Here is a 14,853-nt window from a genome sequence, read left to right on the forward strand (position 1 = left end):
AACGACTTATCATCCGCCTCCTGGGGCAACAGTCTGGAACCGAAGCGCCCGAAAATTCGATCAATCAAGGCCAGTACCAACGATGAGGTTCTTTTCGATCGATTTTCATGTTGTTCATCTGAATCGCCTCACTTGGCGAATCTTCAGCCAGTGATGTCAAGCAATAATCATTGTCGTGATATTCGACGCCACGAGAACAATATAAGAATGATCCAAATCCAGTGCTTCAGATGTTTTCGATTTCATCCAAAGACAAAAAGAACAAATCAATTAAAATAAATCTGAGAAAAGTATCTCACTTTGTGAGACCCTCAAAATGACCAACAATTACTCTTCCACCTACGACGCTGGCTACGATACAGTCGGCTCTCGGTACGACAACTTGAGCTACCGTACCGACGCAACGGACGCAACCGACTACGGCACCGTTGGCTACAGTGCAACCACCCCAACCACGACTTATGATACCACTTACGACTCTGGCTACGGCACCACCTCATACGATCCCCAGACCGGTGCTTATGACCAACATCTCGACTACCGCACTCCCACCGGCCGCCGACACCATCGTGAGCGGGTTGACCAGAGTGGCACCTATCGACACCGTGACGTTGACCGATTCGATGATGGAACTTCTCATGTCCACAGAGAATACGACAACCCCAACACTGGTACCAGTTACCACCGTGACTACGAGCGCTAAGGGCGCTTGAATGCGCATTCTTGTTGGGTCGACCCCGATGTATATATGACACGAGACCACGAATCTGTATAAACGAAAAAACAAAACGGAAAAACGAATGAAAGAAGCAAGATGTGGTCAATGGCCATAAGAAAAAGAACGTTCAACACGTTCACCAAAGAAAAACATCAATCTTCACACTCGTTTGTTGGCTGCTTTAGCGACTATACGGCTATTCGCTTTATGCTTGACGCGATTTCTGATTTTTTGGAGTATTTCCAAGGTATTGCTCCCAACTAAGATCAGACAGAATGCATCTATCTGAACACGTTGTTTCGCATTGGTTTTATCCCATGCTTTGCTCCCTTTATTGTACATATGCTCATACGCTCGTTTACTCTACGCTCGTTCTGAGGGATACCAAAGCGAGAACTATCTGTGTCACTGATTTAGTATAGACTTGAATTTATGGATTTATTAGCGAACCAGCTGCCCCATATCTAGCCAATCCAGTAGTATCAAATCGAATAAGAGAAATAGTGAGAATGAAAGACATCTCAGCAATCTACTTAAGTCCGACTGTCCGATATCAATGTCTTGGCAGTGCCTCAGGCCACCACATGCAAGGCTGACTCCACCGCATCATAACTGGCACTTCCTCCCGGTCTCCCCCAAGTCCATTTCTGTACAGCCAACGCATGTTGTGCTGAAACAGCTTGTACTCCAGCTTCCCATGCCCCCATGATCATGTCGCGGAGGACGCTGGGTGGAGGTCGTGTTCTCGGCAACCCAAGCGCTCTTGCTTCAGCTCCGTCCCCGCAGCCGAAGCCGCGGGTGCTCTCGCCGACAGCTAGCAGCGTTTCCCTGAGTTCACAGGCCTCAGCATCACAATTCTCGACAGAAACTCACGATATCACCTCACGAATATCACTAGAAAATGGCGATACTTCGATATCTGCGGCCCCGGCTGCTCCGGGTGCCCAGCTCTCCTGTCCGATCTGCAGCGAGGAAATGGTATGCTTTGTTCCTACAACCCCCATTCGGTCCTTGGGGGCAAGCGAGATGATATTGACTGTCTATAGATGACTCTACTACAGCTCAATAGGTATCCCTCACCCTCCCTCATGACCGCCGTGACTTGTGATTAACGGCTTATCGCAGACACCTCGACGACATCCATCAGAACCTAGAAGAGATCCGACAAGATGAAGTCAAAGACTGGTTTAAGATTCAAATGGAGAAGGCAAGGAAGTTCCAACCTCTGGCAGTTTTGAACCAGAAGTTGAAGGGCCTGGATGTCTTCGAATCAAACGAAAACCAGGGCGCGCCTATCCCCGGCCTCCCCAGCCGCTCGCAAGCTCCCCACGTGGGCATTCCCGAGCCTCCGAAATTGCTAGACCCGGAAGATCTCATCACGAAAGACCACTGGCAACCGAGTTCTATCTACGACGAATGTCTGGAGCCATCATGTGGGAAACGACTGAACACCATCAACGGGTGTGTGAACTGCCGGAGTTGCGGGAAGCTATTTTGTGAGGAACACACGATGTATCAGATGAAGCTTTCGCGGTCGGCGCATCATGAACCAGTTCGAGGAATATGGGCTCGAGTATGCGAAACCTGCTACAAGTCAAGAGAGGGCTACAATGATCACAATGGTGAGAACCTCGGCTTTGCGGTTATCAACCAAGCTAACAAGAAACAGGTGCGACGAGAAATCTAACAAATGCGTTCAATTCAATACGAAAACAAACTGTCGACAAGGAGTTTCTGGAGATTTCCCGACTCGAGAAACGACTGACTCGTCTCACCCAGATGTTGGCTAGTCTGCCACCAGATCAAATACACCCTAGTGCAACGAAACTGTTTTCTCTTGCGTGGCAGAGCGATCAACGCAAGGAGATAGAGCAAATGATCGTCAGCTGGCAAGATGATGCCAGTGTTTCACGGTGTCCATTTTGTCAACAGGAGTTCTCGGGCTATACGTTCCGTAGGCATCACTGCAGAACTTGCGGACGAGTGGTGTGCGGTGATCCCAGTACTGGGTGTTCGAGTGAGATTGGACTCAGCATCTCTCCCGGTAAGTCTCCAGAGTGTACCTTAGTGGGGTATAGTCTGATTTCTGTCGATAGCGACCTCTGAGAAAGCCAATGGGGACAACCTTATCAACGTCGATGTGAGACTGTGCAAGGAATGCAAGTCGACCCTCTTTGATCGACGCGACTTCAAAGCAGACACTATGCGAAAGCCTCCGGAGATCAGGGCCTACGAAAACCTGGTCCAATTTGAGCGAGGCATCCGTCTTCATTTACCTAGATTCCAAAAGCTATTGACAGCTCTGCAGTATGTTCTTCACTTTTCTAGGTTGCTTATTGTTCTGTCACTGACAATGACGTGACAGAGACCCAAGACGGCCTCCATCCTCTGCCCAAATCGCCGATGCGTCCAAAGTTCGCAAGCGGCTTATTGATTCGTTTGCGCAGTATGACATTGCAGCTCGACGAATTCGCGACATGCCAACCGACTCCCCCACGCAGAAAAAGTTGCAGAAGGCTATATATCAACAAGCCAGCAACTTCCTTCACCTGCATATGCTACCCTTGAAATCCCTTCCCAAAATCCTCAAGCATACGACCCCGGCGTCAGACAGGATACCCAGCCGGACAATCTCCCCAAGTACTCCAGTAAATGGCTCTACGAGGGGTCTACGTTCTCCAGAGACTGCCCTTTCGTCCATCAAATACAACAGCGTCGCCGCGAGCGGTAGCAACACCAGCTTGGCCAGCGACACTAGCAGCGCCGTTTCAGCCCTGGAAGCAGAAGAAAAATCCCTTCGAGACCGGCTGATCGTGTTAGAAGAACAGAAGTTCTTTGTGTCCGAGATGATCGCAGATGCCAATCGACGACGTAAGTTCGATGAAGTGAGCAGTCTTGCAATGAACGTCGAGGATCTAAGCCGCGAGATCGATCGCGTCAACGGCATGCTTGCAAATCTTGATTTCGAAGGCGTTTATACGGGCAATCCGCAGCCAAGCACTTGATTCGAGGGTTGTTGGATGGGGGGATCTCATCGTTCTAGCGCGTGTCTCTTGCTGTTTTTCTGGTCCTCTCTTTTCACTCGCTTGTTTCCTCCTTGCTCATGCGTTTTTGGTTCTGGTCTAATCGCTGGAGTTTGAGCACCCTTGTTTACATTGATACGTGCATAGCATCAGGAGTTGGTTTTTTTCGGGTATATACAATCAATGCCCTTCTGCTATATATATATATTCGGATTCCCAAGTGTTTGTTCAGTGGACTGTCGAACCCATCTATGTCTTCCCTACGGACCATGCATGCTCCAGTGACCTAGGTACCTATAGACAACCTGTTAGACCTAAGCCCCAACAAACCACAAGCATCCTACGACACAATTAATCAACCTGAGGATTATCTACACAGTACCATTCGCATGCAAAAAAGAAGAAGAAAAAAAAAGAAATCTCAGGATCAGTTTTTAGGAATAGCCGAACGCGGGGGTCGAACCCGCAGCCTTAAGATTAAGAGTCTTACGCTCTACCGATTGAGCTAGCCCGGCCGGGCTGTTGAAGACGGGATGAACATTAGACTCTATAACCCCAAACAACACATATTAAGATATTTTGGCCCCAGAACTAAACGGAGATCGTTCAAGTCTGGGACTTCGGAAGGATTCCAATCGATGTCGCAGATCATGGGTCAGATATCCTTGCGTAGCAGCGGGTCTAGCGCATCCTGTAGCCCCGTTGATAAACACATGGATGTACGTGGATGTATACATGCCGTGGTATGCAGGTTTCGGCTAATAGTTGACAGGGGCGTCGGCTTTCCGACGGACATGTGATTTTTACCGGCAATTGCTCTAGATTAATCAATTGAAGGATAAAGTCAATGGGAAAGGAAAATATTAGTATGTTGTATATAGTTGGGTAATAAGTATACATTATGACGTTTATCCATGCAACCATCTAGCATCTATAATTCTATGACGCCTGATCTTCTGAGACGTAGAAAGTTTTCTGCACGTTCACACCATGAAAAAACGTCCCCCCATTTTTGGGATTGAGGTCTTCTTGGCTGCTTGTGCGACTGTCGTGGTTTGAGGTGTGGATAGTGGTGACCACGGCAGGAGAGTCGTCCCTGTCTAAGTCGGGCCGCCAGTAAGTCGGACCGGAGCCGGAGGCGTTGGATCGGACGGCATTGACGCTGGAGAGGGGCATGCTGGCGCCGTTGGTGCGCTTGCTTTTGCTTTTGCTGCCGCCCTTGGAGCTGGGGTCGCGGAACCACCGGAAGAGGGGCCGGAGGGTGACGAGACTGCCTGCGGCGATTCCGAGGCCGGCTTCGACGTTGGACCAGATTGAAATGTTGGCTGTTGCCCCTGGGGGAGAGTAGTTGTGTTAGTTTGGAGTTGGTATTTTCTTTTGCCGTGGATTGAATGGCGAGTTCTCGGTTGAGTGGGACAATGCGGAGGTGAAACTCACATAGGAAATTTTCGTCCTTATAGTTGTGCAAATAGGGAATGCGGACGATGACAGCGGAGCTTGCACTATAAGCGAAGACGTCAGTAACGGGGCAATTGAAGGTCCGAGAATGGGCGAAGGAAACATACATGCAGCCCAATCCCAGAATGCCTGTCAAGGCAATCTTGGTCCTTCTGTTCATCTGCAAGTTCCACACCAGGAATGCAGGCAAAATACCGAGGGTAAAATCGCAGAGTGTAGCAGTGACACTGTAGACATAAGCCACGGTAATGATGTTGTCGAGGTTCATGCAGCTTCCAGCGACTTGATTACCGGGGTCTTCGTAGGCGCGCACTCGTTGCCAGAAGAAGGAGACAGGTTGGCATTGCAGGGTCAACATGAACCAGAAGACAAGACCAACGATGGTGGTGACGGCAATGACACCATATATAATAAGTTTGTGTCTGTTAGAGACGGTCAAGCGAAGAAGGGCGAATGCGATGGAGACCTTGGCCAACGCGCAAGCCCAGACATAGCTAGTTTGGCCGAGCCACCACCACTGGTATTGTTAGCCAGATATTCCCATCTCACAGGTGCAGAAGAGCCAACGTACAAACATTGCCGTTTCGAAAGTTCTCCTTTTTACAACCACTGCATTCTTCTGACCGAGTCCATATAATGCGCCGGTGATACCGCAAAGAGCGAACAAGACATTGACCAGCTGCGAGTCCCATTAGAGCCAATTCCAGATTCGAAGGACCAGAACCTATGAAAGCATACCATTGCGCACACCATCAACGCATCATCCCAGCCAAATGCCTTGACAAGGTGCAGTCGCACAAAGCATCGTAAACACACGGCAATAAACGAGAGACCGAGAAAGATAGTAGTAACAATGAAGATGGACTCGCTGCGACCTTCGAGTTCCATCATATTGGCGTAATTGAATACGGGGCGCCAACGTTAGGGCCCAGCAACGTCGCTCACCAAGAAAATCCAAAAGAGCGAAAGGAAAGGCATATAGTTATGGAGGGGGGAAACGAGTGACAAATAAAAGGGAAACCCACTACGGAACACCAAGCATTTACGGTCCACGGATGCGGGTGTACACAGTAAGAGTGGCGAGAACGGGCCAAGAGGGAGGGGCAATAGCAGTAGTGTTGCTAGTGTTCTCCGTGTTTTACTACTCTTACCAGGAAAAAAAGTAAGAGAAGAAAAGAGAACGCCAAGATGAATATCAAAAGGCTCTAATGATCCCGACCCAGGAAATAATAGGGACGCTTGTCAAGATCCGGCATAGGCGGTTCTGACAATGGGCTCTGTCGGCAAGCATTTCAGGCCTGTCCTGCCGCACAAAGTTGTGGTAGGGCAAAATAGTTACCCAAGTTTCACGCTGGAGAGAATCGGGAAACTTAAACTTGAAGACCATTTCCAAATGCTTCTTAGCGTCATGGATCTAGACCAAGAAAAGGCGCCGTCAGCCAGGCAAAATTGAACACTAAACCATTCAAGTCATGACGAACCATGTGGAAGCGCACGGTTGGAATTCTGGAACACTAAGCTTGCATCCATGGAATCGAAGTTCCACCGCTAAAGCCTCTTTCAGTAATCGATATACAACACCTGCAAGGGACAACTACATTAAAATTTCCAAACATGCACACACTTGCGTGGAAGCGATATGGAAGTACTCCGTATGTACGGAGTAAGGAGGAGAACTTACTTATCGAAGCACAGGCCTTTCCTCTACATGACTTGACCGGGCTGAGAGTTTACTCCACTGATTGCTGCGAATCAAGGCCTCCTAGTGGAGTCGAAAGCCAGAAAAAGATTCAAGTCCGCGAGGTAACAGTAGTGATACGGCGATGCTAGTGTCGGAACTATCCTCCAAAAGGTAGCCCGTTCTGATCATCATCAATATGGCTGACACCTTCACGGCTACTGTAGCTACGCAGTTTGCCTTCAGGGGCGGGAGCGCCCGGTCATTCCGAAAAAGCCTCGCTGAAGAAAAAATTTAATTTTTTTCAGCTGCGGCTATTGCAGGCTAGCGCCTTGTCTGGGCAGTGTCAATAACGTGTCATCACCACGGGGGATAACTATGGGCAGTTTTGGGCGATATTGTGGCTATCGATTGCGATTATGGATACTGATCTGGGCGATTCGTATCGATCGATATCGAGATCTAAATTAATATGCAAATCCTTCTCGAACTCCCCGGGGGTGGTCGGGGGGCGGAACTCCGTTCTGCCGGTACCTTAGGTAGGGAGTACATCGCAATTCCCTTTGGTACGAAGCACGTTTGATCAGCGTGGAGATTGGTAAACGTGGATATGATCTGCAGTATATATGTGGGCTATCGGAAATTACTGGATGCCTTGTTGACCCTCACTCTCCCCACAGAGCGACTCGGTTAACTATCGCGTACCCATCGTGCGTTTATAAATAAGTTGTACTATGGCCCATGCTGAATTCATACTTATGGTGTAGAATGCTACTCTGCAGTCCGCGCTTACCTAGGGGCTAATAAAGAACACATATCCTTCGCTGGATAAATACTGGCCCCGGCCTGGGCCCTGTCAGGGTATCATTCCAGAAACTCGGCAGAAGGTATCCATCCAGCAACCATGGATCGCAAATCGCAATACGCGATGAGATCCTACAAGTACGAACCTACCTAGTGAACTCTTGGCCTGATCCATTGAAGTTAAAGTTATCCTGTTAAGCAATAAGCAATGAGTGACTGGCTACCTATCCCGGAATAGCTCGTATTCAGAAGCTCAAAAATTTTCCTACCGATTCCTCATGAAACGCACGGATCCCATGCACGCATTATTAGGTGGAGTGCGTGGAGCTTGGAGTTGAGACAAATCCGAGGCGGAGCCCCCCGGGGCCCTGTGCCAAGGACCATGGGTTGAGGCTTCTCCTCGGGAGTACCTGCTTTCTGCTCATATCTCCGGTGTGCGGCAGCCACGATCGGGCATATATCTCGGTCTGATTGGTGGCGGGAACTTGCCTTATTCAATGTCTTAAGGAACAATGGAACAGAATGGATATTGTTACTGCTTTGTTGCTACATCATGTTCCATCCATTTTTGATAGGCTGATTTGCCGCTCTACTTTCTCCGCATGACCATGTGATTTCTCGGATGTTGCCTCGTTCGCTTAGCGCGTTCCATTGCTCACCCATATTTGACCCCAGATGCGACGGTGCTCTACCCCGGATATTCATGACCATGACTGAAGTGAATTCGCTATATAATCCAACTCGCATGGTTGAATGAAGCCAGAACGAATATTTACACACCAAGCTGCACTGTGCACAGACTTATTCAAGTGGAAATGCCTCCAGGGCAAAATAAACTACCACTTCGCAGCCTTGGTATCCTGGAAAGCCTTGATAATGCTGACCACCTTCTCCAGAGCAGCGACCTCCTTCGTCATCTCGGCGGTAACCTTGGCCTGGTCCTGACCCAATTTAGGATAGAAGTTCTTACGGTATGGGGTCGCTGACATGGCTGCGCTGAAGATGGGCTTCACAAGGAAGCTGTGATGGGGCTTGAGGGTGTTGCCGTAAGCCCCACGGAAGGAGTCTGACAGCTCTGCGGAGGCGTTGTCGATGTTGTGACGAAGGGCTTGGACGGTGAAGTCGAGACCACTGTTGGGAGAAGATGATAAGTCAATTGTTCATGTTTATTCATGCAAACGAAGGAGACCCCGGTGCAATCGGTGTCCTAAGTGATTGAGAGATTTGAACATACCGGATCAACCAGACCAGACCTTCAGCGGCAACGTGCTTGCCGGTCTTCAATTCATTCACCACAAGGGCCTGCAGGGTCTCGGACTCCGCAGGAGCTGCCAATTGACGCTCACGGACTTTCTATCTCGGAGATTAGGGTATGTTGGCACCGGCAGTGGGATATGTTGGGACGAACCTTGATGTTGCCAAGCAAGTCGTTCTTGACAGGGGTGAAAGCGGCGGAACCGAGGACATCTAATGCCTGCATTAGCTTGCGGACTGCTTATGCAGCGGAAGAAACACGCACCAAAGAGAGTCACGAGCGACTCAGCGGCCTCGAGGAACTCGGTAGTGGAGATGCCATCATCCGCGCCGATAGGAACATCAGCGAAGGATCTCTTGATGGTATCAAACCATGTGCCGTCAGCGGGAATAGCAGCCATACTTGTAAACTGAAGTAGAAATAGACGAAGAAAAAGTAAAATGAGCTGAAAGAGGAGTTGTTGAATACTGTCAACTTCACCGCTGCTGCCACGCAAGCCAATGGCGGGGCCCAGGGGCGATGACACAAACAGTGCAAACCAGAAGTGTCAACATGTGTTTGCAGTGTTTGCAACATTTTCCGAAGCTCGCGGCCGACGTCATCGGATCCCGTTGCATGGTTGCATCGAGATTGGCGATCACACTAAGAAATCTACAGTACTTGGAGGCAGATTCTGGGTGTCTGGTCATTTGCCTGCTCCTGCATTGCTTGTATCTAGGCTTCCCTCGATCCTGCAAATGTCTGGCAGCTGTCAACTTGGTCCACGCGGGTACTAGATTGCCATGAGCACTCCACCGGACCAGGCCAACGGGTCGCCGCGGCCAGAAGCAGACCCACGCTCGTATCATGGACACTATCACGGTTTACAGGTTGGTTCATATACAGAACAGCAATTGGTACGTATTGATCCCTTGTGGTTTGAGTCATGAGACTGACCTGGTCTTTGTAAATAGCGACATGCTTCTGCCAACCATCTGCATATGACAAACAGGCGATTTTTCGTCGGACCCATTCCAGAAGGCTGGCTACAAGGCCACCGCAAATCCTGGTACAGGACGAGGTTGAGGTTCAGCAACTATTCATCACATACCGCCTCGTTCTCCGCAGGGCCCGTTGAAACCCATTATAGCGAGCATGACGATCAGGCCGGTCCATCGTTACCAGATTTGGATGAGCTCGCCTTGACGGCCACAAACACCAGTACTGTGGACGCCGCGGAGGTGTTAGGAACTGAAACAGAAGAAGAGGCCACAGCAGAGCCTGTGGGCGAACTACGGACCCTGACTCACCCTGAGCCCGAGACCAACGGTGACAATCCCTTGTCACAGGAGGCCACAGAGGCTAGAGACGTCAGCGGAGAAGATCACGGCGAGGAAGTTGGCGATGCCACCTTGCCGCAACAGGAAGCAGAGATTAGAGATGGCAGCGGGGAAGACCGCAGTGAGGACAGCGGAGAGGACACAGAAGATACAGACAGCACCCCAAAAGCCAGCCCAAGGGCGCAGGACGACGTATACGACAATGATCTCGGTTCATCTTCGTTTGTCACAGCCAGAGAAGATTTCTCCAGCTCTGCTGATACAGAAGGATCGATAGCATCGATAGCAACCGTGCGACCAAGCAATTTGACACCGCCTGAGCCTCGCCCAGGATCACAGTCCTCTCACAATACAACCGTGACCGGTCATACTTATCCCAGTCCTATTAGTCCTAAACCGTCCATGGCTCAAAGTGACGCCGATTCAACGACAAACCTACTTCGAAGCAGTTTGAAGAATAAGAAGAGACAAGAAAGCAAGGCATCTGGTGTATCTCGAGTGACGCTTCAACATCACGATCCACAGGACGACGAAAATACCCAAGACGGCCCTGGTGGTGATATGCAAGTACAACGAACATTCACTAGGAAGATGGCAAAATTCAACCTGGATGACAATATCAGGTATGGACAGGGAAAGGTGCGCTCCCGAATTGCAAAGACCCAAGGTACAATCTCTGCCAATCGACCGCACCGGCGAAAAGTGCAGGATGGCGAGGTTGTCAAGGCAGAAAGAATGCTAGTCTGCGTGGAGGAGAGTGTGCAGAGCACCCTGCCCGCAGATTACTCCGAGAATGACAGTCTGCGCATGGAAACTCGGACTGTGGATAAGTGGAGGGAGTTTCTCGTCGTGTGCCGCAAAAGCTCGGCCGAACATACACCATTTGCCCTTCAGATGTACCGAACTCGTGTGATCCCTGATGTGCAACGTCCGAATAGCAAAACGCCGCCTTATTACGAAATACGGCTCAACCACAAGAACACCCATGTCAATCTATATTCTCCCCTCGACAAGACCATCGTAATTTGGTATCCTCACAGGCATGGAACCAAAATATTCATCCTCCGCCCTAAATCTGCGGTACACTCTGTCGAGTGGTACACTTTTATCCGCCAGGTGCTCGGATGGCGGCGTCCCACTTCACTTCCTATCTATGTTCCTGACTTGGGGGTTTCGCTCGTCTTCAACAACCCCTTCAAGGAGATTGAACCGGATCTCACGGACAATTTTGATTCCGAGCATACGGAACTAGCTTCGGACAGACCAGCAGATGACAGATATGCCGCCGCAACCATCATCAGAGGATGCATCAAAATGCTCGAAGGACGCCCGGAGTGGGCCGAGGTTTTGAAAGCTTGGTCCAAGACAGAAAAGATGGGACTTGCTTGGAAGCGGTACGACCGACTTGAATGGGTTTTCGGAAACAACGAGGAAAAGATGTATGGCTCTATTGCGATGCAATCGTCCCACGAGCTCGAGCTACGACCGAGACATCATTATCCTACGGGGGTCAAGCATCGAGGCCGAAAGGAGGAGGAGCCTGCGCCGATTGAAGGGTTTTTAATCCGTCTCACGTCCCAAAAGGGCGTGCATCAGCGGCTGAACAAGATGTTCTTCAAGCGGCTGTATTTCTTCACTCAAGATCATTATTTGTTCTTCACTCGTCCAGCCAAGGCATTGCCTCCGGCACCGCCGTGTGCTCCGCCAGGAGATGGGAGCATACCATCTGCTCGTGAGATCTTGGATCAAATTCCAAACTCCTGGGAAGTAAATCCTTATCCGCTTGAGGATGGCGAGATCAGTTGGCTCCGCAGCGGCAACAAGGAATTCGTCAAACGGCACGACGCAGAGGCCTATGCACTCGTACAGAGGAATGTACACAACATCAGCCAGGCAGATGGTTACATTGATATGTCCCAGGTGCAAGAAGTCCGCAACGTCAACCGTGGCAGCTGCGCTGCGGATCCCAACGTAGGGGAAGGTCCTTCTGTGGACTTTGACCGCGAACCCAGAGACACACGGCAAGATGATGGTGCAACCCGAGAGTTCGATGACGATAGAACCTTTGAAATGGTTCTCGATAATGGCCTTGTCATTCGGCTCCAGGCATATGATACAACCACCCGAGATGAGTGGGTCAATCACCTCGATACTCTGGTCAAGTACTGGCACGCACGTTGCGCAGATGATGCCATGGTGCTTCGGGCAGTCCGGCAGCGCAACATCAAAGTGCTGGACATTGATGAAGCCATGGAATCTGTCGTCGGACAGTTTGCCAGAAAGTGGGAAGTGAAGAAATCAGAGGCATCGCCACACTTGCACAATATGTGCTCACTGTCCGGGTGTCGAACCATCAAGGTGCGTTGTGTCTCAAAATTACATCGGACGGAACATTTGGCAGTCTACTAACAACATTCACCAGATGTCCGGACATCTGTATCGCAAACCCCGCCGCCACACCACATTTCATCAATGCCATGTTATCCTCACGGCAGGTAAACTATTGATATTCCGAAGCACTCTTCGCAAACGAAACGGCACCGTGATCCCACACATTCACCAAGAACTCGAAACAACTATCGACCTGGAAGATTGCTACATCTATTCTGGCTTAATCACCGAGAACGATCTACTATACGCCAATCAGACGTTTGACAGCAACAACCCTGGTCTCCATGCGCTCCCACGGGTATATCTCGATTCAGACGCCTTCACAAGTCGTGATGAGGACACCGCCATTACCTTCGTGGTCTGGCAACCCTTGAGTAAGAGCTTCTTCCGAGCGCACGAAATAGGAGAGGAAGGGAAAGCGAAAAGGTCCTTGCGTCATGTGTCGACGCTGGGCAAGCATGGGCGTACGATTGTGTTCAAAGCGCGCAGTCGTGTGGAAAAGGATCGGTGGGTGATGAGTATCTCTTCGGAGATTGACAGACTCCAGGAAGAGAAACCGGAAGATATACGGCTTGTTTCTCCATAGCGTTGCTTTCATTGCCGGCGTTGTTTGTATATTTGGGGCAGTCTTGGATCCTCTTTTGCTTGATTAAGGACCTGTAGCCAGTCGTTTAGCTCTATCTTTTGGATGTGGGCATAGCACAGCATTTGTTACTTTACAATAGTGATACAATGATATCCGAACAAAGATCCCCCGGTACCTATATGTACAGTTCCCAGTCATACCGATCAGACTCGGGAAAGTCCGCAGCTGCATCGCAGCAATGCGCATGAACAGAGCAGGCTATAAGATCCCATCAGTTCAAATGCGGCCGCTCAAGCTTAACAGCATCCTTCAAGACCCGATCCCGCACACTCTGCCTATGCAAATCAGTCGAGCCACTAGATGCAATCTCACCCTTTCCAGAATCCCACTCCGTCCAATCCAGCCACCTCATCCGCGGCCCCAAAACCGCCAAAACACGCCCAGTAACCAGACTGAGACTAACAGGGCCATACGTATTACTATCAAGCGTCTTCCTCGGATCTTCCGCATCACCCTCAAGCCAAACATGATTCCACGGCACGATCTGGCTCTTTTTCACGCACGGTTCACGGGTCGTAATCCGGTCACCCGGTAACCCAATAATGCGCTTAATAGCGATGTGCGAGGGATTAGCAGGTGAACTATTCATTGTAATCGTCAGTCTCGCCTCGGTCTTTCCACTTCCTACACCCAAATTAACATTGCCCAAACTCACCGGAACGTAACGACCATCCCCCGTTCAAGCTTCCGCTCTTTCTTAAACGGCGTAATAGATCCCCATGGCCACATGCTAACCAGCACCATGTCGCTCTTCGTCTGCGTCTGTGCGTAGTCTTCATTCAGATATGGCGTCATCGACGGCCCGCGCACCCACATAACTTGCATAACGTGTTCTGGGAAGAAGAGGGCGATGGGCAGGGCGGGCGCGAGCCATCGGAGGGTCCCGCATGCTCTTCGGACTGGGGAGGGGAGTGTTGAGAAGCGCTGGCGCAGGCCTGCTAGGAGGGGGGAAAGGAATGGTCGGCGTTTCGTTGGGAGGAGGGCTGGGCCTGCGGGAGCTGGTGGTTGTTCTGGGAGTGTAGGATTTATCTCTACTGGGCGTTGGACTCGGAAGCGCGCGTTCGGTATTGGCGTTCCTCTTGGGTGTTGAGGTTTTGGCATTTTGGTGTTGCAATTGGGGTGTAGGGGGATCGGGGAAGTTGCGGTGGTGACCGGTTATAGCGGAGAGAGGGTTTCAGTTTAATTGGACTGTTTTCATTGTGAATTGATGTGGAGAAGGGTGTAGCTCTGTAGGGTTGAAGCCGGAGTTGAGGATGTCTTCGAGATGCAATCTGATAGGATGTTTGCATCGTTTGCATTGTCGGTGTAGTGTCTGTGCCTTTCTGCCCAACCACACCGTCCCGCTGTGCGCCGCACTGAAACCGCCCTTTTGCCAAAACCCCCGCCACTACACTCTTGGAATCAATATCTTCGACCAACCATGCCTAAAACCGACCAATCTGCTGATTATCGTATGGTGGAGGCCTGCGAAGCCGCTAAATGCCTGAAAATACCGAACAACGGCACGATTGCGCGTGGATATCGCGTTAATAGGACCCTAGATAGGGCTCAGGAGGAAGCT

The 14,853-nt window shown here is 50.3% G+C and overlaps 6 protein-coding genes across 6 annotated transcripts; 3 read left to right on the forward strand and 3 right to left on the reverse strand.

Moving 5' to 3' along the window:
* Positions 1 to 316: 316 nt before the first annotated feature.
* N7515_004362 (uncharacterized protein) lies at positions 317 to 703 on the forward strand (the record flags this gene model as incomplete). Its single annotated transcript, XM_056665106.1, has 1 exon — positions 317 to 703. One exon carries the CDS (start codon positions 317 to 319, stop codon positions 701 to 703), a length of 387 nt encoding a protein of 128 aa, XP_056522056.1.
* A 720-nt stretch (positions 704 to 1,423) lies between these two features.
* N7515_004363 (uncharacterized protein) lies at positions 1,424 to 3,723 on the forward strand (the record flags this gene model as incomplete). Its single annotated transcript, XM_056665107.1, has 6 exons — positions 1,424 to 1,696; positions 1,765 to 1,787; positions 1,844 to 2,340; positions 2,388 to 2,762; positions 2,815 to 3,025; positions 3,084 to 3,723. 6 exons carry the CDS (start codon positions 1,424 to 1,426, stop codon positions 3,721 to 3,723), a joined length of 2,019 nt encoding a protein of 672 aa, XP_056522057.1.
* Positions 3,724 to 4,680: 957 nt separating this feature from the next.
* N7515_004364 (uncharacterized protein) lies at positions 4,681 to 6,090 on the reverse strand (the record flags this gene model as incomplete). The annotated part of the gene is made up of 5 exons (XM_056665108.1): positions 4,681 to 5,075; positions 5,179 to 5,243; positions 5,307 to 5,716; positions 5,771 to 5,878; positions 5,938 to 6,090. 5 exons carry the CDS (start codon positions 6,088 to 6,090, stop codon positions 4,681 to 4,683), a joined length of 1,131 nt encoding a protein of 376 aa, XP_056522058.1.
* Positions 6,091 to 8,517: 2,427 nt separating this feature from the next.
* Positions 8,518 to 9,336, reverse strand: N7515_004365 (GLTP domain-containing protein; the record flags this gene model as incomplete). Its single annotated transcript, XM_056665109.1, has 4 exons — positions 8,518 to 8,812; positions 8,916 to 9,034; positions 9,090 to 9,148; positions 9,201 to 9,336. The coding sequence occupies 4 exons, from the start codon at positions 9,334 to 9,336 to the stop codon at positions 8,518 to 8,520; spliced, it is 609 nt and encodes a 202-aa protein (XP_056522059.1).
* A 382-nt stretch (positions 9,337 to 9,718) lies between these two features.
* N7515_004366 (sporulation-specific 71 family protein) lies at positions 9,719 to 13,232 on the forward strand (the record flags this gene model as incomplete). Its single annotated transcript, XM_056665110.1, has 3 exons — positions 9,719 to 9,832; positions 9,890 to 12,613; positions 12,678 to 13,232. The coding sequence occupies 3 exons, from the start codon at positions 9,719 to 9,721 to the stop codon at positions 13,230 to 13,232; spliced, it is 3,393 nt and encodes a 1,130-aa protein (XP_056522060.1).
* Positions 13,233 to 13,503: 271 nt separating this feature from the next.
* On the reverse strand, positions 13,504 to 14,393 carry N7515_004367 (putative mitochondrial inner membrane protease subunit Imp2; the record flags this gene model as incomplete). Its single annotated transcript, XM_056665111.1, has 2 exons — positions 13,504 to 13,873; positions 13,948 to 14,393. The coding sequence occupies 2 exons, from the start codon at positions 14,391 to 14,393 to the stop codon at positions 13,504 to 13,506; spliced, it is 816 nt and encodes a 271-aa protein (XP_056522061.1).
* Between the last annotated feature and the right edge of the window lie 460 nt (positions 14,394 to 14,853).

Source organism: Penicillium bovifimosum (genome assembly GCF_028826915.1).
Source record: "Penicillium bovifimosum strain IBT 22155 chromosome Unknown utg000004l_segment0_segment0, whole genome shotgun sequence".
NCBI classification, from domain to species: domain Eukaryota; kingdom Fungi; phylum Ascomycota; class Eurotiomycetes; order Eurotiales; family Aspergillaceae; genus Penicillium; species Penicillium bovifimosum.